The sequence below is a fragment of the Lichenostomus cassidix genome, chromosome 5, assembly GCF_008360975.1.
Source record: "Lichenostomus cassidix isolate B80296 chromosome 5, HeHo_3.0, whole genome shotgun sequence".
Classification (NCBI taxonomy): Eukaryota; Metazoa; Chordata; class Aves; order Passeriformes; family Meliphagidae; genus Lichenostomus; species Lichenostomus cassidix.
The window spans coordinates 16,812,738-16,835,396 of record NC_139486.1 but is presented as its reverse complement, the minus strand read 5'-3'; the positions used below and the strand labels follow the sequence as shown (position 1 = coordinate 16,835,396).

The window sequence follows — 22,659 nt, the reverse complement described above, 5'->3', positions numbered from 1 at the left end:
TATGCCACATCTTTGAACAACAGAACAGTTTGAAATAATCTGTGAACCCTCTCTCTTATGCCCTGTTCCTCAGTTTCTCAAAAGAATGGCCAGAAGGCAGGGAGAGGGAAGGATGACCCTGTGGTGTCTCAGTGCTGGCACTTTAATACATACACCAGACAACAAGTTGCTCTGATACAATGGGAGCAGGAGCCACAGCAGCCAGAACATCGTTCCACACTTAGCATGTGCTTGGGAAGTGTGTTTTGGCTACAGAAGTCATCCAGCTTTCAGAGATGCTCCTGGCATGTGGAGAGGGGATGTTCAGCATCCCACCAACTCCTCTTAAGCTCCAGGGCTTCCCACAGGGCCAGCAGCCACAATGCTGCCCCAGTGACCAAAGCTCCCCAACAGCTCTGGTTACCCCCCTCCTTGCTATCTCCAGCAACGTTCCTTAAAGAGAACCTGAAAGGAGCTCCAGGCATGCTGTAGGTATCAGCTCCTAAAACATTGCTACAGAGGATGCTGGAGCAAATATATGATAGAGCATATCAAAGGAAGAAACAGGTGGTAAAACATGGCAGCCTATAAATGCACCTTTTGACAAGTTTTACTTTGCAGTCTCCTGAGCCAACAGTGCTTTAATAAAATATAGTCAAAAAACCCTTCAACCCACCTCTAAGAGCAGTGAACCACTGGCCATGAGTGGCCACAGAGTAGAGTGGGTTTTCTGCACCCCACACCACTATTTCTTCCCTTTGAAGCCTCACTTGACTTCACACCCCTTCCCATGGCAGCAAGCTCCTTGGGGCAGAAACCTTTCTCTCTCTGTCTGCAGGATGTACACTGCAGGCAGCCCTGAGCCTCACAGCCTCAGTACTACCAATGCTACAGCAAGGTCCACCATGGCTGTTGGACTCTCAAGTGCGAAATCAGCTCTGTCTAGCCACAGGAGAGGAAAAAGAGACCAAAACAAAACCCCAAGCACATTAGTCACTGTTAACTGTTCTTTCCAGAAACATAACATTGAAGGGATTTCACGTATTTCCTGGCAGGGAGATTTTGTGGTGGCTCATAGCTAAGATCAGCAACAACTCCTTTGAAATACACATATATACACATTAAAACTCGAGTATTTTACCTTTCTCCTCAAAAGCAATTGCTGCTGTCAAGTACACCCTTCTATTACAGCCACATGTTCTGTTTAAGAATACCTAATCAGAAAAACATTCAGAGGTATTTAATCAGGTTTTTCTTTTCTCTTTAATGACCTAATGTTTTGGTTTGCAACTGCTGCCAACACATGCTGGGTAGAAATTTAGTACTGTCAGCATTTAATTATTATTTTAACACAGATTTCTCTACCTTCCTACAGTGAAGAAACAGCTAGAAAAAAATGCAGCTATGAGTAGCTTTTCAAGCCATTAGACACCATCCTGGTTATTTAGCTGCACTGGAAATTGCCATTTAAGGACACCCAGAGGCTCACTCTGCCATCCCTTGCTAGGGCAGATACTCCTCAGTTTGCAGCTCCGCAGCCAACCAGAGGGACAGTGTCCAAGGGACAGCCTGGAGGGACTGCAAACACCTTGCCCTGGAAGCTCACCAATCTGGGATATGGATCACCAAAATATGTGCCAAAGAGATGGAACAACAGAGCACCTGGTTGGTATTGTATCTTGGGCCATAAATAACAAAACAGACCAATTCTTTTTGTCAGCTTAAAACCCATTTTCCTAATTTTTCCTCTCACGGTCTGAAACTAATAAACTCAATCCAGCAACCTGCAACAGGCTACAGGGGAAATACACACGTTGGTCTGCCAAACTGAAAGACAGGTTTGTTTTATTCACACAGTGTGGGGGGGAAGATGTAAAAACCTGATTCCATGAATCTCAAAAGAAATCAAGAGCTGAGCTCATGGTAAGCTCCCAGCATCACGTAAGTGTTGCATTGATGGTGCTCTGCAGCCAGGATAGGTGCATGGAGAGCTCTCTTCCCACACTCCCAGCCAGTCTGGTGAATGCCTGCTCCCTGCTCTCCTCCTCAAAAGCAGGATTTAAACTTTGGCCCTCACAAAAACCATTGGAGAAATGAGTCTGCAGTAAAGCAGGGCTTGTGACAGCAAGTGTTAAATGGTGCAAAGAAGGAAGGGCTGTGAGGACACACGTGGATAACTCTATCTTCCACAGTGGATGGAATAGCCAGCCACACACTTATTAAAACAAGCATTAGTCTGTGATAGCAATCTAAGATAACACTAAGAGGTTTGTCACCCAAGGGAAAAAAAAATAGAGGCCAAAACCAGATGCTACTGCTGGACTGTGTCTATAGAAACCACATTTAACCTTAGCAGAGGATCCAACTACACAGGTGACTCTTTATTTCAGAAACACAAGCAACCTCTTTGGTGTATGCTGACCTTTGCACACAGTCACACTCCTATTTAAAAGAGAAACATGTATATGGAAAACGACAAGAATGGAGGTTAGCAACAGGGAGGTAACAAATTTCTGCAACAGGGAGGTGAAAAATTTCATTTCTCTGATGGCAAAGCAGGGCTCTCACACAGCTGGCAGGAATGAAGCATTGCTCTTCTCTACCTGTAAAAAAAGAAGTTGTGGATGTGGGATTTAAAATCCAGATGGTCACCATCAATGAAACCTACCTGTGATGAATAAAGAGGCAGCTATTTCATCTGCTTAATATTAACTCTTCCCACAGTGCATTTCAGAGTCTCATTTCTGGAGCAAAGGGCATATGCTTAAGAAGCCACATACAAATCCAGTTTTGCAGGGTAAAAGAAAGGGAAATAGCCTTGGTCACTGAGAGTATTTGAATGTCACTTTGTTAGGCTGTGCATTGCATTTGACAGAGCTAGCAAAGGAAATGAGAAATGATAACTGATAGTGCCCTGATTAGATCAGCCACCTTGGGAAAGGTGCTGAAGCAGAGATATTTCACTAAAATAAGGAGAATCCTGGGAATAGATTTCTGGCAAGTGATCGCAAAGGAGATATGGCCAGAATTAGAAATGGATTTTGCAGGCAGATAAAATGTAATAGATAGAAGGTAGCTCAGAATGATATATCATGAGGGCCTATAGAGCAACTGTAAAGTTTGTTCGCAGATATTTAACATATAGAGATCCTAGAAAGACTTAACTTCAAAATACACTTGCTGTGTTATTAACTTAAATGTGCAGAAATAAAACAATGTTGCATTAAGGCTCTCTAGCAAAAAAGGAAGCTGCCTTCTCCCTAGCTATCCACCTCTGACTTCAGTGGAGTTGCATTACTTTATACCACAAGGTAGAAGTAGAACAGGAATATCTTCTTGGGCTTCTGACAAAGATTGAAAATGTACATTTCATTGTTTTACCCTGAAGGAAATAGCTTTATTAGTAATGGATTATTATGGGCTGTGGTAATTAACATATTGTAATAAACTCTATATGCATTTCTATAGCTTAACCATGTTTCCTTCTGAAGCTCACAGGCAAAGCACTTTACAGTCATACTGACACGTAGGCATTTGAGGGAGGTTAGAGCTATTAGCTATTAAAAAAAGTCTTCAGTGATCCTGCTGTCCACATCTGTCTGTCAGACTGTTTCCTCCTTAAAAAGTTTAGCCAACTAAATATAAAGACAACTGTGTTCTTGCAGCTCTGTACAGCATGGTGGCCAAGACAGAGACCTGGTGACAGTAACTTGGGGACAGGCTGCTACCAGGGCTCAGTCATTAGACATCAGAGTTCACCAGCACAAGACAAGTGTGTTGACAGTCCATCTTCACTTGCTCCTCTAGTGTCACAAGACTCAGAGACCAGTCCACGGGCTTAAGTCTGCAAATCAGTCAAGACCAATACAATGCTCCCAGAGGCCTGAGTCTGGCCTTCTGCTCCTTGCTTCATTGGCTGGTAAAATGCTGACTTTCATGCAAACAAGTAATGGGATTGCGTGTTGCTCAGGACAAAATACAGACATCACGGTTACAACAACAAAAATATGTGTTGCAGCACACCTGTGTATAAAGAGATCTTCTCATCCATTGACTCCAAAGAGCCATATGTGCATCAGTCACACTGCCAGAATGGGAATAGTCACATAAATCACCTTTGGTATCAATGGAAGATGCACTAGACAGAGCAAAAATGTCTGAGGAACACCCAAATACTAACACCATTTACCCACCACTGGGATACAAGTCAGTGATAAACATTATCACCATCACTGTATCAGTGATGGCAGTGGAGCATCAAATTCTGCATCCATAAAACCACAAGCAACTGCAACTGCCTAGGGAGCTCCCCCTGAATACACAAAGGTGGAGTTGAAATATAAACCATCTACATGATCAAATGCCAAGCTATTTGCTGAGGCAAAATCGTCACTGAAATCACCTAGGACTATCACAATCAACAGATTTTGGCATGAAAAGGGACAAGCTTCAGTTTTTGCCAGTGCTCGTGCTCAGACTGGCACCAGAATGAATGATTTTCCAAAGTGCCATGCTGCTTACTTCAACACTTGCAGAAGACAAGGCACTTCTTCACCTACAGATGTTGCACCCGGGCTGAATCTCTTGTCCCTTGCATTTGGAAACAATCAATCCATGCCAGATTCTGCGCCTGGGATGAGGCAACCCTGGATGTACATACAGACTGGGGAATGAGAGGCTGGAGAGCAGCACTGTAGGAAAGGACCTGGGGGCTGGTCAGTGACAAGTTGAGCACGAGCCAGCAGTGCCCTGGCAGCCAGGAGGGCTAAAACAGGGGTGCTTCAGGCCCAGCATCGCCAGCCAGGCAAGGGAAGGGATTGTCCTGCTCTGCTCTGGGCTGGGGCAGCCTCACCTCCAGTGCTGGGGGCAGCTTTGGGTGCCATAATCTAAAACAGATACAAAGCTGTTAGAGAGCATCCAAAGGAAGGCAGTGAAGATGGTGAAGGGCCTTGCGGGGAAGCTGTGTGAGGAGCAGCTGAGGTCACTTGGTTTGTTCAGCCTGGAGGAGACTGAGGAGAGGCCCCATTGCAGCCTAAAACTTCCTCACGAGGGGAAGAGATAGGGCAGGCACCGATCTCTGTGGTACCCAGCGGCAGGACTGAGGGAATAGCCTGAAGTTGCGTCAAGGGAGATTTAGGCTGGATATTAGGAAAAGGTTCTTCACCCAGAGGGGGGATGAGCACCAGGGAAGTGGTCATAACCCCAAGCCTGACAGAGTTCAATAAGTGTTTGGACAAAACATTCAAGCACATGGTGACTCGGGCTATCCTGTGCAGAATCAGGAGTTGGACTCGATGATCCTGGTGGGTCACTTCTAACTCAGGATGTCCTATGATTCCCAGCACTAGCACTCCAGAGCCCCCATCAAAGCAAAGCTCTACTTCTGAAATAAACCCAGTTCTTTCCAATAGCCCAAGAGCTGAATTCTGCTGCCTTCATCTTTGTTGTTTTGAATGAGTGAGAGGTGGGAGGGAAGTTTCTGTCAACATTAATCAATATTTAGGTGGTTTCCTGCCCACTCATTCATGTGCTAAAAGTGTTTTTGACAGTAAGAAATCCACTGAATGTAAGCAGGCCAGTAGCAGCTGCTTGAGAAATGCCAATAATACTGTGCATACCTTCTGAATTTCCCCAATGTCCCAACGTTATTAGCGGGTGACAGGAGCTTAAATAAAGCATGTGAAACATGAAAGCAGGACAAATAATTATATTGGTGTAGAGACTTCTACACTGGAGCAATTTTTGCTCCAAATACCTTATATAGACTGCAGGGTTTTGGGGTCAGAAAGAAAATCATTTTTCCATGCCATGTCTTTGAGAGAGCAGGGTGCTTGGAATCCCTGCTGCTCTGTGGTCCCAGCTCGTATCCCCACAGAACTAGCAGTAGCTAACAGCAGCAAGCAAGACTGAACACAAATTCAGAATAAAAATTACTATAAAAAAATTCTGCTCCAGATTTCAAAGCATTTCCTGAACTGTCCACATCACAACATGATCAGGCATCCTCATTTGAGCAGAAAGCAAAAAAAGCAAGACAGGAGGAAGCCTGGATCAAATAAACCAAGCACAGACCATACAGGGAGTGGGCAGAGTGCATCAGCTTGGGACATAACCCTCAAAGGCAGAAAGGGCAAGTGGGCAAGACTAATAGTATTTCCATCATCAGCATAGCAAAGGCTGTTTCATGCGGCTCTTTGAGGAAAGGTAACACTGCTTTTCTGGTAAAAAAAAAGCCTTTGCCACTAGCACTGTAAAATTATACCCTTAAAAAGGGGCTCATGGGCTATATACTTGTGCCTGGCCCTCTCATCTGCCCCATTCCTTCAATGGAACAGGCACAAACCACCAGAAAACCTGATCCTACAGCCACAGTCTGTAATCAGCCTGGGTGACAGCTGAGGGCACACAGGCTCCTGGTCAGCCCTCTAGGAACCTGAGCAAGGCTGCTGCAGGAGCACACACCAGTCTTCCACCTCCTGGCAACCATGCCAGAACAGGAGCAGGCCCTTGGATCCACAGCTGCAGAGTGGCACTGCTGCTTTCTGGAGAGAACCCACATGAGTGACCCACAGTGAAAGGCCGTACATCTATTTTTGTGCCTCCAAGCCCACCTTGGAGGCACATTTTTCCTTGCTTTCCCCAGGAGTCATCTCCCAGCCATTTTGGCTTCAAGGTGCTCAGCCTTTCTTCTCAAACTGCTGCAATGGCAGCTTTCCATACAACTAGGAAACAAAGCAATTGTTCAACTTGGAAAGCCAAAATGCTTTCTGTTTTAAAGACACTGACTTTTCCACCCAGGCTGGCTGCTTCTGAGATGCTGGACTGGGAGATCACCAGAGTCACCAACAGGGAATGGGGATGTCCCCACCTGCCAGAAATGGTGCCCCCACCTTACAAAAAAACAAAGGATTTTAAAAACACACTTAAATTTTCACTATTTGTGCTGGGTTGTTTGGGGGATTTTTTTCTTGTCTTGGTACAATTAGGTCAGTCCCATTTCCAGTCAGGCTGTCTCCGGTTGTTGCACTGGGCCCCAGGACTGTGAATGGCTTGCAGTTGCTCCAGTAATGAGATGGGCTTGTGAACAAGGGTGACCATCTTGACATACCTGCCTAATTTCAACATTTTTCCTCTTTTTTCCTGTATTTTATCTCATTTTCCCCACATTTTGCCTCATTTTTTCCAGTCTGTGTTTTCCTCCTCCTTGCACAAAGCTCCTACATCCGAAGTGAGCTCTCCTGCTCAGCCACAACACAAACTGAAGCTGCAATACTTCTCTCAGACCTTCTTCATCACAACCCAGCCCTGCTCTTCCCAGACATGTCAGACCAGCAGGAACCCATCTGCTGCCTCCCCTGTTCCCACAGGTGGTTCAGCACTGCCCCCCTCCCTGCCCTGGGGTCTGATATCTGGGGTACAGCAACCGCAGCTACAATGCCAGCGTGTTTAATCAGAGCACTGTGACTTCTCTGAATTTCCTGAGCAGCAACGTGACTGCAGCCAGCCCCAGCATCCCAGTTGCAGCAGGCACAGCGCCCAGCTGGGGGTCCCCAGGGTAAGCTGGGGCTGACAGGGCCACGTCACCCCAGAAGAGCTCGGCGCAGAGCTCGGCACAGCGCAGCTGCGGCAGCACCACAGCGCAGCGCCCATTAGTGACGCTGCTGTGACCACCCCCAGGACATTAAGGTCTGCTGCACCAGTGCATGAGACTACTTTGCAGTAACAGAAGTGAGGAGGGGAAAAATTAGACATACCAGTGAAGATGTAGCTTATTTATGGTTCAGCTTGTCGAAGTTTGCTAACTAGTGGGGATTATTCATGGCTCATGGCTTTAAAGAAGTCAATGTCATTCCCTTTCTACTCTTAACCGTAAGTAATATTTTATGGTTCTGCTATTCCTCCTTTCAAACTAAGAGAGATTTGTCCAGTCTTCACTTTGTGAGATGTTGTCTTCTGTCCCTCTTCATCCTTGTCTAGCAATTGTTCTGTACCTCCACGTCCTCTCCCCCAGCTCCTGCTGTGGCCTTAGCCTTGGTCTATTTGACACACCCTCCACACCCTGGGCATGATCTTATTCACTCTGACAACAGTCCTAACTGTGCCAATGTGAAATGTACTTTCTGTCACTGATTGTCCTCTCCAGCCAAGCCCATCTCTCAGCCTGGCCTTGCTGACATCTGTTGCTGGGCATCTCATCACCAAATAAAACCCAAATATAGCTGTAATGGACCTCGTGATCTTCCTTTGCTTGTCCAGCCTCTCCATCCCTTCTGAACAAACTTCCACCCTCCCTGTTGCCCAGGCCTATAACCTCTTCCAGTTCTACCGTTCGTCACATTCCCATTCTTCTTGTAATACCGCTGGACAGACCATCAGGTAGTGTAAGTCAGTGTAATTCCACTAACTCAAATGGCATTATACCAATTTGCAAGAGATGAGTTTCTGTCCTGGTGCCTCTAAAAGCAAATACATTCTATTTGACAAGTAAAAACCTTCAGCCAGTTCCCTCAACATCTCCCGTATTTACTACTACGATCTCTTGCCCTCTGGACTCCCAACAGCCACACTCTTTTCAAAACATGACTCCTCCTGAAATTCTTACATGTCCCTCAGCCTCCACTGCTCCCAACCCAGAACGTTCCCTTCCATTCTCCAGCCTTGTGTATCGACCCACTGCCCACTCCTCAGCCATGCTTGGCTTCTTAAGCCTTCTGGATACACCTCAAATAATCTGGTATGCTAACAGAATTTAATTAACAGTAACAAATAGTTCACTAATTTGGAGATTGATTTTATGATAAAATAAAGAAAAAAAATTTTAAAAGAAGGAAGGAGAGCCACCACAAAAGCTGAACACCAATTCCAAATTCAGACACAATTAAAAAGCCGATGTTTAACACAAGGTGGGCATGCCTGCAAAGGTATGTACTGAATCACCAACATTACAGAATTGTCACATGTTATTTGTGCCCTCCTAATAACAGGTACTGGGTGCTATCCCAGGTAAGACACCTGAAAGTTTCATAACTGTTTTAACACTAGTAAAAATCTCTGCTTAAGCCAAACATGCTGCAGTACAAAATGATGCAATGGATACCACAGTAACACCCTGTGTCTTCAGACTCTACAGACCACATGGTGAAGTTTTGTAATGGCTGGAGACTCGGCACTTAGGGGATCTGATGTAACCATTGCAGCTATCTTTGTATAAATGTTTCCATTTTATAAAAAAATGCAAACCACCAAACAAAAAAACACCCCAATGGAAACACCAAAAAACCCACCGAAAACAACCTTACCTGTTTTGCTCAGATTCGTATCTATTCAAAATAGAGAAAAGCTCTTTCCAAAAAAGCAGAATAGTATCTGCAGTTAGGGTTTTCCACACCTGGAGGGCTGCAAGAATGTGGGGGCAAAATTAGGTCTTTAATGAGAGTACTAAGGACTTCACCATATGCACCATGCCAAAATGATAAAATGTTAATGAAGTGAAAGTATATTAGTGAATTATTAAAATTTCACTCCTCTCTGCAAAGCACAGAGTAAGAAAAACACAGTGAAGATAATGATAAAAATAGGATCAAAACATTTGGATCCCTTCACCACCTCCAACATAAAAGCTTTACAAAATCTAGTGGTAAAATTAACATATTAATTGAGTAGCTTCTACAAATGATCTACTGTAAAACCCAGTTCAAAACAAGTTGGAGTTGGGGGTAAAATGAGATAAAATTCAGTTAAATCTAGATGGGTCAGACTTACAGCTTCCTCCCATTTCTAATAACCTTTTGTAACCCCTCTAATGCCTCTGCTCCTCTCCACAGCAAGCTCAGCCAGCAATTGAAGTGTTCACAGATGATCTCACTGAGGGAAGCAACAGCGAGCAGGGCTCTCCACGGATGGGTCAGGCTGGGGAGTTCATGTCCGTGTGCTGTGCCAGAAGCCAGTTTTATCCAGGGAAAAGGCTGTTCTCTTTAAAAGCCCAAGAGATAAACCAGAAAGCAACTCTGTAGCGGGATGCTGCAGAGGTGTCAGGAGTTGGAGAGTTTGGTGAGCCTAGGATGGAGGTAGGGCCACAGGAGAGAAGAGGCCAGTGCTCATTTCAGTGGGGCAGGCAAAGACCTGGCAGAGAGCTACACTAAAAAGAACAAGAGCTTTGCCAAATAGCATTAAGAAGCAATTTCCAATAAAGCTGCCATTCTGTGAAATGCTTTCCAGAGTCTAGTTTGGATTGCCTTGTACATAAAGTCTCGTCTGTTAGGAAGTCTGGAGCGCTCTCCTTGCAACAAAAGTAAGTATGGCCAGACACAGTGAGCAGGCTCCATCAGCAAGCTGGTGGCAGGTAAGCAGTTTGCCATTAGGCTCCCACCAGGGAATCTCACACTTGGCCTGAGCAAACAGTTCAATGCAGGGTCCCACCACAAGTCAGCACGTGGGAGGTGGGCAAAGGAAGAAACTGGTGTAGTCCAAAGGCATCCCACTCCTGGAATAATACCTGTCTTTACTTGGCTTTAATCTATTTTCAGTAAAAGGTAAAAACAGTCAGTGTTGGAATTTCATTGTATCAGCAAGCATTGATGTAAATTCCTGTTAATGTTGCCAAAAAAACCTAATGTGTCAAACATCTAGGCAGATCTTTCCATTCAGTGGCACCTACCAAGCCTGATCAGGGGTCACAGTCCTGCTATCTGTCTGTCCTGCAGTCAGTGCAGACAGAGGAAACCATCTCCAGCAGAGACTCTTAGACTACAGACAAGAGAAATAAAAGAGCAACAGAATAATGTCCAACATAATAAGTAGAAGCTTTACCTCCAGCAGGCTAAGACTGTCCAATTTTTGCAGACATTATGGAATAGATGCACTTTATGGAGCATTTTGTAAGAACATAACATGTCACTTATGTACCTCCATAAGAGTGGTGGCCAAAACTAATCACCAGCAAGCAAGTGGCCACCAGTGCCTGGGCTAACGTGAGGGTGTTCCTCCACAACTCATCTGAAGGTTGTGTGTCCAGCCATGGCGAGTTTCAGCCATTCCCCAGGACCCCTTCCTCAGCCACTTCCAGAGCAGGGCTATCCCACTGCTCTGTGTCCATCCTCAAGGGGAACAAACAGGACACATGGAGCCTCACTGCTCCGTGGGCTATGGTGGCACATAAGGTACAAATTTGTGACTAGACAACTAGTTTCAGTTCAGAGCAATTATAAGTCCCAAGGATGCTAAAGGCACCTAAAGTCTTACAGTGCGGCTAGGGAGGGTTTGAGTTGCTCTGATGTGTGGCAGCTCAACTTGAGGCACCTTAAATGGAGCAGTATTTCCAAAACTCTAGGAGAGAATCACTTCCCAAAAACTGCCCTGCCCTGCAGAGCTTCTAGCTGGTTTCCCAGAATCAGCTGATCACTTCTGAAAATACACAGCTGTAAGTTTTACACTTAAATGAAACATGGCTTTGTTGGAGTCCTTTTTTTTTTTCCATTATTTTGTTACAATTTTACTTTGGCTCGGTCATGAGAGAAGGTAACAAGCCAAATGCAGTTTCATTACAAATATGTCAAAATCATGGCCAAAGTCATGCTTCACTGTGTTACATCTGAAGTCACAAACTGGCAAATTCTAGCATCAGCCAGGATAGTCCAGTTCCAGTCCAGCTCAGGCTTCTGGACAGCCCTGGTAGCTTCTCCTGCCAGGAACAGCTCTTAACACTAAGACATCTACACCAAAAACCACTACTTGAAGCTATTCAGCATGCCAGGCAGCTTCTTACAACTTTATATAACTTTTCCATGTTTCCCCCTCAAACCCTCTGCAAAGCTTAACACCATAAAAACCCTGTTGTGAGCTGACATCAGAGAAATGTTTATTTCCCTGAGCCTCCCTGCTTACTAGAACACACAGACCTAAACCACAGCCCTCACCTTTGGTCTGGACCTTTGTCCAAAGCCATGTCTAACCTTACAAGCCTCCAACCTGGCATCCCAGCCATGCTGAGCAGGGACCAGAAAACGACTGGCATTTTCTGGAATCACTGCTTATATTCTCACTCCAGCCTCACATCCCAAATGCACACGCACTACACTGGTGCATTAGCATGAGTACGCTTGGGAAACGCAAACACATTTTCAAAGTTTTAATCCATTAGCAATTGCTAATTAAGGGGCAATTAATTTGACTCCCAGCTCTGCTCATCATTTCCCTTGCAACTGTGCAGTCCATGTGAAATGCTAAGTTTCAGCTTCCTATGCTCACACAACTTCTGCGGACATTAGAACATTAATTTCTGCAAAGTGATTTATGATCCATGATGAAAGGCAGTTCAGAACTGTAAGAACTGCTCCTATTAGTAAAATAACTGGTGCATTTTTTGATCTTTCATTTTAATGGGGGAAGAAAAAGAAAATCCTAGCTGAGTATCAGCAATGAGGCTCAAAAGGTAGAAATTGCAAATTGGACACTTCTGAAAACCTAGCCCAGAGAGGCTGGTGGGGTGGTTTTTATATAACAGCAAAAAAAACAACAGGACAACCCAATCATTTAACTTCTTGCATTTCCCTTGGGAATGCCTGACATCATAAAACTTCCACAAACTAAAATCATTAGAGATAAATAAAGTGGCACAGACACGGAGGCTGATGAAGGGTAAACCTAGAAGATAGCTAATCCAGCTCATTTCCTTCCATGTGTAAAAACAAGTAACCGACACGTTTCCTGCCAGCAAACCTTCCTGCCGATAAGGGTGCTCCCGACAACAGGAAATTCGCCTCTAGAAGCAAGCACACTTTCGCTACCAAGCCAAACTTTCTCCATTTGAACTCCACAGCAATTAAAAGCAGCATCTGGCTGATCAGAAGGGAGCTGGATTAAACAACTGCCTGACTCCCCGAGCCTCTCCCCAACAAAGGGAGAGTGGTCCCAGCTCCCGCACCCTGGTGCCAGCCCAGCTGCCAAGAGGGACTCCTCAATCACAAGCAGACACTGCTCCCTCTGGCTTTACCATCCCTTCAGCCTGCTCTGCCTGCAACCAAGTTTTAAAGTCAGGCCTTGGGTTTTTTTGGACAGCAAAATCCAAGGGTGTGCATAAAGAGGTCACTGATGACCTTCACCTCAGTGCCCTGCAAGATTTACCTCCTGATCTGCAAGACCTGACCACCAGTCTCTGGTTTTCTTAAGAAATAATAATGCAATAAGGGTAATACATAAACAAACTGGTCATTTAAGGTTTCAAAGTGATGATTTATACAGTGGGTCAACTACGCAAGTGCTACTTCTCCGCTTGGTCACTGCAAAATTAAGATTAAAGACAGCGACAAAAGGAAATGTTTTGGAGAAAATGCCGTGAATACTCAAAGGCATCTCTCTATCACAAACATCTGAAATCCAAGGGTGCTGCCTAAGAAAATAAGCAAAAACATTAACACCTTTCTTGTGAGTTTGCTGTGAAATAGTTCTCTCCTGCTTCAAAAGCAAAATAGCTCTCTCACACACAATAAACTTTCAATAGTCTAGCAAAGTAAAACTTCAATTTACAACAATAATAGTCTGATTTTCTCATGCTGCATTCAGCAGCAATGAAGTATATTTTATTCTCATATCTCTGCTTTTCTGCTCATAGCATGCTATAACTGAACTGTGTTTTCTTTTTTTGTTAAAAGCATTGCACAGGGCTTCCCAGTTATTTGCACCTTTTTTGTTTTTAATAGTTGAGGCAGATTTGTGATTTGGCCTTAATATGCAAGTCCAAATCACTACTTTTTAATATAACTTTCTAGTACAAAGGAACAGGGAAGTCAATCCCAACTCTGTCTCACAGGTCCACAAAAACCCATGGAAAGAAACATGGCCTGATCATTCAGTCGTCATTCCTTGTTGCTTTTGAGCCCTATGGTTCTCCTGCGTTGAGCCTTTTCTCAGGTTCCCCAGCAGCAGGCTGGGGCAGGACACCAGCACATGGCAGCCCAGCGGGCATGGAGCAGGTGGTTGCATCTCCTCAACTCCTCCTTGGATGGAAAGTGTGGGACAACGTCCGGGGAGGAGAGAGGGAGGCGGCAGTGCAGGGTTTTATTGTAAAATGACCTTGATTTGACAGGCATGTTCTCAGGTTTCAACAGATGCTGTGGGAAAGGCAACAGCAGCCAAGGCGGTCTGCAGGCATTTCTGATGATATGCAGACTTTTTTCTTCTGCCTGTTTTTTTTTTTTAAATACATCGGGGCGGGGGGGGGGAGTCTTCTCAGTTTCCATGACAACAGTGTCTCCACTTGTCTGTTATTAGATACCATCCGCTTCCTGTGTCTAAATTTTTAAACCAATCAGAAAAGTGTTTATAGATTTTGCAGCTCCTGGGACAGTCCCTCTCCTCCAAGAGAGCTACTTTAATGACACGTAACGCTCCGGCAGCCAGGGCTGTGAGGCCTTAGATTTTCGGCTGCAAAGTGGTCACAGTTTATGCTGTTTACCGGCTGATACACGGGCAGCGCCAGAGAAAACTGGGGGTCTGCTGTCCGATTTACTGTGCCCTTAGACGTTACCGTGTCAGATTTTGTTAAAAACCTCACAAACTCATTTTCATTGTTTGCTGGTTTTTGTTTCTGATTCGCCCCATGAAACAGCAGGACGTGTCCCTGCGTGACACGCGATGGCCTCGGCGAGGCCGTTATCCCGGCGGAGTACCGGTCCGCCCTGCCGTGCATGGATTCACGGCACAGCATCTCCTGCTGCAATTAAACTTTCGGCAAACTGGGCTCTGAGAGCAGCCGCACTGTAGCCGGGCGAGCAGATTTACACAGGCATATCTTTGATGATGTAAATAATACCTGTCCGCGGCACAGTCGGCAAGTCAGTAAGGAAATGCTTCTCCAGGGCAGGGACACCCGCATACATTGTGAAGGAATTAACACACGGTGAGTCCTGTTAAGTGAGGAGCCGGCACTGGAGACCGGCAAGCAACGGGGAGCTGTTTTAAGAAGGGGAAAATCCCTTTCCCGGCGGCTCTGACAGACCAACGTTACCGGAGGAGGATGCCCTTCAGGCGGGTGTGCAGGCACAGACGGAGCCCGGGAAGTACCGAGCGGCTTCTTCCCGGGCGGGGATCCAAGCGCCGGCGGCACGCAGGAACAAAAGGGAGCGGTGGGGGTGCTCCCCGCCGCCGGCTGCGCCGCTGCCCCGCCAGCGCCCGCCGAGCCGGGGCCGGAGCCCGCGGGCCGCGCTGTCGGGGACACAGCCCGCCCGGGATGCGACTCGGCAGCCGCCCCGCACGCGGCTCCCTCTCGCCCCTGGGCGCCCTTCCCTTCCCTTCCCTTCCCTTCCCTTCCCTTCCCTTCCCTTCCCTTCCCTTCCCCACCGCTCGTCGCCGGCAGGGCTGCTCGGCGGTGGGACGGCGGCAGCGGCGCGGGGCAGCCCCCGCTGACGCCCCAGGGCGGCGCCGCTGCCCGCCCGCGGCACCCGCCTGCCCAGAAGCCCCAAAAGTTTGGCCGCGGCTCGCCGGCCCGGGAGGGACGGGGCGCGGCGACAGCAGCTCGCCCGGGCGAGCGGGCGAGCACCCGCGCACGCTGCCGATGACACCGCGAAACGCCCCCGCCGTTACCTCTGTCCGCTTCTCGGGCTCCCGCGCCGCCGCGGGGTGGTGGGCGCTCCCCGCGGCCGCCCCGCTCCGCGCCCCGCGGCGGGAGGCAGCCGGAGGCAGCCGCAGCCCGCGCCGCCGCTGCCGCCCCCACCCCGCCCCCGGCGGCGGCGCCGCGCCCCGCCGGGCCCTAGCGCCGCCCGCCCGCCCCGCCCAGCCCGCCGAGCCGCCCCCCGGAGCTGGCGGCGGGTGCCCGCGCAGGGCTTCCCCGAAGGAAACTTCGCGAGCGGGAAGCGGGCGGGGGCGGGCTGGGAGGTGTTGCTCCCTCCAGGGTGTTTTCGTGCGGGTGTGCGGGGATGCAGCAGACTCGGGCGGAGGATGCCGGTGCCAGGCGTTCTGTCCCTTTTCCTGCAGGGGAGCCCTCTCGGGCCCGCTGTCCCAAGGGGGCCACTGCACGATTCCCGGTGAGTGCCCACACGCCTCAGCCGCTCTCCTTGGGCCATCGCGTTGCGACTGCCAGCGGCCTTCGTGCCACCGGAGCCCGGCTTCTACACGTAGAAAAACGAGACATGGAGAACTAAAACTGTTGTTTTTGTTACTGTCTCACCCGCCGAGAGTCTCAGCGAGGCCTGGCACCTGCTCGCTTTGTATTTACGGCTGAAAACGGGAAACTCCCCATGCCAGAAGAGCTTGCAATGCCCAGGTTGCATCTGCCTCCTCCTCCCCACTGCTCTGCCCCTTTGCAGCCCTCACCGCAGCCTCTTCTGCCGCCTCTCCTGCCTTGCTCCCGTACAAGGGGGAGCTTTGGGCTGAACGGGGTCCTGACTGCGACTGCAAAGACTAGCAGGGTCTCAGAGGGAGCTGGTGCCATCAGTACTGCCACATGCCTGGAGACTCTCAAGCCGGTAAAGGGCATTTAATTATTAATTGTAAGTTAGCTTTCTCTAACCAGCCTTGTGGAGTGACAACTCGAGGTACACGCGATTGCTGTAGTGATTATAGGAAAAGCCTAGCTTATCCTTTTAGATTTATTTTGTCATAATGTGGGAATGGGAGACCCAGATTTTGCACCAGGATATTGCAGAACAATGTACAAAAAGCATCAACTCTGAATTTTGATGACAAGGTTTGGAAAAAAGAAAAGGAATGGGGTTTTCTATCTGTATCAAATATAGCTTTACGAGGGAATGGAAAATTGTTCCTCTGCCCTTTTTTCTTACTGTCTCCGAGTTGATTTTGAAAAGCCAGGATAGGTTGGAGTAGCAAGCATAGTCTTTCCATTTGTAAAAATTGCTGGCATGAAACTTCTCCCTGCCTCCACCGTGGTCCTGGTTATATCCCGAGCACTCTTCGTTTGTGCAGATGGCAAAACCTCCTGTTGATACCCTGATGCTTGCCTCTTCAATGGATGGGCTCAGTTTATTCCAAAGTGAATATAAAACCTTGGGTTTTCCTGAGCAAAGTTACAGTTTTCATTTTGTGGGTGGTTTTGGTGACATGGAGACAGAGACAATCCCATCCCACAGGATTCCAGTGTAAGACACACGCATCCCTCGTTCAGTTCTGTTGAAAGTTTTCTACTGACTGCTCTGCAAAATTTTCAAAGATTGTGTCAGGATAGATCAGCCTGGCTTGCTGAATGCCCTTACAGCAAAGCACTGACAAAAATCAGAAGGTATGGAATTAACCCAACCTCAGGCTCCTCTCCCAGGCTTGTTTCCTGGTTCAGAGGGGAAACCATTGGAGTGATGGCCACTGAAGAAGCTCTCAAAGTAGAAACACCTGATTTAATTTTAGTAACAACACTCCAAGAGTAGCTGAGCATTTAGGCTCAGCTATTGATGCAGCTAGAGCTGGGGCCCCTGGGCACCATGTTAATAACAAGATTTCTATTAATTGTTTTTTAAAACATAGATATCTGTTTGCAACATCATTGTGTAAGGAAATGTCACAGGTGCCAAGAGAGACTCCATGAAGGGCAAAATCCTGGCCCCATTGAAGCCATGCCCAAATCTCATAATGAAACTAAATACTACAGGTGCTGATAATCCTTTGCAGGGCAGGGCTACTTCATATCAACAAGACAGACAAGGCATTTTTTTTCTCTGCTTACTCATTAACTCTAAGCCAGGTATTTTTCCTAATGAAATCAGTTGTAACATTTCTTTGTTCTTTGATCAGACTGCCTGAAGTACTCTGTGACTGCATCTATGCTAACCACAGCCATTTTAAACATCAGCCTAAGTTCCTTCAAAATTTAGCCACAAGTACATGCATTTCCCTTCTTCTGTTGTTTGCTTCCAGTGATGCAAGCTTCATTATTCTTTCATTTCTTCCTCCTTCCTCCCACTCATGTATTTCAGGCTTTCTTACATGCTTTGTAGCTCTACTTCCCACCTCCTCCTCATTTAGATCCTTCCAAAAGAAAAGAGTGTTTTAGAAGACCCACATTTGCAAGGGAAAAATATTAATAGTGGAAATTTTCTCAGAGATGCATTTTTCCTATGCCTGCAAGTGTATCTTGTCTCTCTGTATCAATCCAAGCAATGTTAACTCTCCCATGTAGAGGGCTGCTTTGTTATCTCTATCTGCCGGATTAAATTAATGGAGATGAAATTCTTACCTCTCTCCAAACTGGGGAGAATTTATGATTTATGCTGTAGAAGTTTTCTGATGTCCACATCAGTCCTTTTTACCTAATTTTCCTTGGTGTTTTTCATTAAGCCTTGTTCTCTTGGAGAGTCTATGAATCCAAGCTCCCCAGCTAACAGCTCCTGGGTTATTTCTGTCTCTTGGCCTGAGTTTGCAGCCCCCAGAGCAGCCCCAGGGCACAGGTGACTCTTCTCCTACCTCTGGAGAAAATGTCTCTGCTGCCGGCACAGTGTGGTGCTTTGCTCCAGGGTCAAACAGATGAGAGGCCCTTTGCCACAGGGATCCCTCTTGGGAAAGGCTCCAGTCTCACAGGGGAGGCAGCTCAAAGGCGCTTGACTGCATCTACTGAGTAGCTCTAGGTCCGTCTATAAAACCCCTTGCGTCTCTTCAAGGTCTTGCTGTAGCAAGATGTGATTATTTGTCAAGGAGTGGAGCTAGGTGTTGCATGAGATGTGAATAGTGGTCCTGTGTGTGCCCTGCCCCACAACTCCATTGTGTTATGTTGATACCTATTCCCTTTTTTACTTCCAAAATTGTTTTTCAAGACTGGGATGTGTGGGGAGCTCCCAGGACAGGTGGTGTGATTAATGGGGGCCACATGAAATTGAGCAGAACTGTGGTAGGAGATTGGTCACCATACAACTGCTCACTTGTCCCTTTCAAAATGTCATTTTATAGCTGTGCTGTTTACGCTGCTTATTTCTTGAACTTGTTTGGTCTCTTCATTTGAACACAAAGATTGAAATGCCAGTGCTTTAAGCTAGATCACATTTTCAAGGGCAGGACTCAGTGACTTTTTTTCCACTTACCCATTCTGCCATTCATATCTGACATTGCAAAACCAGAAGGCAAATAAATTAAAAATTCACCTAACTTTTCAGATATATCTAATATACCTAATGCCTCAGGTTTTTTGCATGTCTGATTTGAGGGATAATTTCCTTGGGTTAAATACCTGTGCAGTTCCAGGTCAATTTGCTGTTGTGTCTCAGATGCACAGAGGACACAGCCCAGGCTCTGCACTGAAACATTCCCATTGCCAGTGCTGTACAGCTGATCACTCTACCACATAAGGCTGAGCCCCATCAAAGTAAAGAAATACAGGGAGATTACAGTAATGATACTCCCTCTTTCGTGCTGGTGAATCAAGTCCCACTCGCCTTCCCCTTACACAGCCAGACAGACCTTTTATGGTCACATAGGGGTACTTAATTATGCACATATATGTGTTCTTGCACTCCTTTAGTAACAGTGTAAGAGTCACTTCAGCAATAGATTTAATTTTACGATCCAAAAGGAAAAAAACTCAGGTTCTCTAGTGGACAATGAAACTGGATTTTTCCACTCTTCCTTATTTTACTTCTGTTAATACCACCTTTAAACTTTGAATTATCCTGCAAGTATTAAGGCTCATTAGCTTTGTTTCAGCTTGTACTTTGTGTTAATGGGACAGCTTTTTTGTAACAAATATGAATCACTTGAATGCTAAGGCTTAAATGTTTAATAAAAGTCATTAGTAAAACTATATGTAAGGACTTATAAGAAAGATGATGGCGTTCTTATGGTTACTGCTATATCTCTGGTTGCCAGTGGTCTTTCTGATTTGCCTTCTGCTTATAGCAGCCCTGGAGCTTTTACCTTTCCATGCATGGGGTAATCTGATTCTCACATACTATGCTAAACACAAGCTCCACCCTACGTACCCCATGCATTTTCACACACATACATGATAAGAGACACATTCAGTCTTCTTGCATGACCCAAACATTTTTAGAACAGAAGAGCCACTCAACCAATGAAATAAAACATGTTGGTTAAAACATATTTCACATGCACTTTTTCTTGTAGTCTTGCCAATGTCTACTAAATTAAACATCTGCAGATCTGAGCACTTTTAACCCCTTTTGGAATCTTGCTCACAAAAACTTCTGTCTAAATGGTCCTCTGTAAATTCTCTGGGGTCTTTCATGTCTTGCTTTGCAGGCGCCCACATTTCTCCCAGGGAAATCTCTCCAGTGAGCCTAACAGGGGCCCAGCCACAACATCACAGTGAGAAGCTTTTGCCTTGTTTCCCAAGTGTTTCCTCAAAAATGTATGCCTGGATCCATCTTCTCTCTCCTGGGTACACATCCTGATAATCCATCTATTGAAGTAGCTCAATGTATGCACACAATAAACATGTCAACACATCACATTCATAAATTATTACAGGCAATGCCAAACCTGCCACAAAGATTTTTCAACTTGGAGCTGTAGAAGAGGATCTTCAGTGGCAGAAATGCTGAAGGACTGACTGCAAAAAAGAAGGTTAACTGTTAATCTCATGTAACCAGGATCCAAAACAGCATATGCTTTATGGTTAGTGGGAAAAAAATTGATGAGTATTGAGAAGCAGAATTTAGAATAATGTAAAACCACCAGAAAACATTTATGAAGCTGTTCCTGTCACTTCCAAAGTTAGTCCTAGTTGTCTCTCTGAAGGAATCAATATGAAGCATGGTAGTCTGCAATGTTTTGTAAAATTAGTTTTCCTTTTCAGTTCTTTGATCATTCATCTTGGAATTACACAGTAGTTACAGGTGTTACTTTGGTTGCAACCACAAAAATTCAGTCAGTTTTTCTGGCTATTCTAGGTGTAGCCTGAGACAAAGGGATGCTCACTATGTCTCCTCATTCACATCAGCATTTGCTTCCCAAATGGGCCTTCTCCCTTCTCTGTGGCTCTCCCATTTCTCATTCTTCTCAGTGTGCCACCCTCCATGCTGCCCTGCCACCATGCTGCTGAGCACAAGCAGTTGCCCTTTCCTACATCTGACTGGGGCAGGGTTAAGGATTTTGCTCCCTGGTGTAGCTCTGCTCTGCCTCTGAAGTGATGCTGCTGAACCACCATCATGCCCTCTGTGATAGCACCAGTCTCCTTCAGCAAAAGGTAACCCTGCTCAGCACAGACCACTTCCTCAGGTGGTTCAAGCAAATATTTAGCATACAGATGGATTAAAAAGACACAGCATCCCAGTTTGCTGTGGCTGAGGAACAGTCAGACAGTGCTACGATGCTGCTCCAAGTGGCTTCTGCAACTGTCCTGACAGGTCTCCCAGAGCTCTTTGCCATTTTAGCAAATTCAGCCACTCCCAAAATCTGCTTCAGAGCCTTTGTGCTGCCACAGTGCCTCAGACCTGGGTAGAGCAGCACATGCATCAAAGTCAAAAGGGTGAAAATCAGACCACCACCCCTATTACTCTGGGATTTGTCAAAACTTGGGGCTTTACCTGCCATGATGGCAGTTCCTGATGCCTTCCCAAGATGTGCCTTGGGCAAATGATGTCAATTTTAGCGCTGCTGGTGCCCAGGGCTCTAGACAAGCAGCTTCAGGTCTACCCTGGTGTTGTGCTAATTTGCTGTGTGCCACTGAAGATAAGCATTCATCCTGCAAAGCTGTGATTTGAAATTCCCATGTAACTTCATCTGGCTTTGAGTTTCCCAGGTATGTAGATCTTGCTCCTTCCAGCAACATTTTTAGCAAGGCCCCATACCCTGGCCTTCACTGCAGTTCTCACCAATCAGCCATTTAAATTATGGCAGATCTTTTTTTCACAGCATCTTATTTCACTGGCTTTCAGCTGCTGAGATGAGTGGCATCTAATTCTCCATGTCTTTTTTTCCTCTGCTTCTGATACTGTCTTATCTTTCATGGATGTAAAGAGTAAATGAACAGGAATGAGATTTTTACCGCTGTTCTATTAGCTCAATATGCCAACAGCACATTTGATATTTTTCAGGTATTGATACCTGTATAAAAAGGAAGGAACTACAAGTAAACAACATGATGGCAACAAATAATAAAATACAGTGTGAACTTGTGGGTTCATAATTTTTGTCTTGAGGTTTGATTCAGGTTAAATCCTCCCTCTGATTGCCTGCAACAATTCCTGTCCTACTCACATCCCAATGGCTCTGGCTATCCAATAGCTGCTGCATTTTGTGTCTTCGCCTTGTTATTCTCAAGAGGGAAAGTTCACAGGTATTAGCCCTTCTACCTATTGCAAGCAGTAGGGCTGGAGTATTGTACAGCAAGAGGACAAGAGCCTTTTTATTATCCTGCCTTGACAGGGATGGAGATAGCTGGCCACAGCTTTTCTCATAATCTCTCTCAGTTGCCAAAGTTTGTGCTCAGATCTATTAATCTCACCTGAGCTGATGGCAGTAGCATGTCTTCACTGGATCACATTTAATTATTCATATGTTTGGATTAATTTAATGTGAACTTTACTGAGTCTTTCCTTCTGCAGGTCTAGAGCTTTCTGTTTCTGATAAAGTCAACCACTGTATTATTCTATGATTGCCTCCTTGTTCCCTGAGAAAACAAAACCTCTGTATTTTATTGGGATGAATCAAAGACAGTGATCAAGTTATCTTGTAAACTAGCTTTCCATTAAAACTAGCATCTCGTTAAAAAATGTAAGCCATAATAAC

At 46.0% G+C, this 22,659-nt stretch overlaps 2 protein-coding genes across 9 annotated transcripts in view; one reads left to right on the top strand and one right to left on the bottom strand.

Moving 5' to 3' along the window:
* Positions 1-15,688, bottom strand: part of FOXN3 (forkhead box N3) — a 209,453-nt gene extending 193,765 nt beyond the window's left edge. For 7 of the 8 annotated variants that reach the window (XM_085061576.1, XM_085061575.1, XM_085061580.1 and 4 more), the window contains exon 1: positions 15,559-15,688. The gene's annotated coding sequence lies outside the window, so the exon portion shown is untranslated. The remainder of the gene's footprint in view (positions 1-15,558) is intronic. The other variant, XM_085061578.1, reaches the window with a different exon arrangement.
* Positions 1-21,904, top strand: part of ZC3H14 (zinc finger CCCH-type containing 14) — a 503,257-nt gene extending 481,353 nt beyond the window's left edge. Inside the window, exon 17 of the mRNA XM_085061591.1 lies at positions 21,891-21,904. Within this exon, the coding sequence (XP_084917717.1) occupies positions 21,891-21,897 (7 nt within the window). The 3' untranslated portion in view covers positions 21,898-21,904. The remainder of the gene's footprint in view (positions 1-21,890) is intronic.
* Positions 21,905-22,659: the final 755 nt, after the last annotated feature.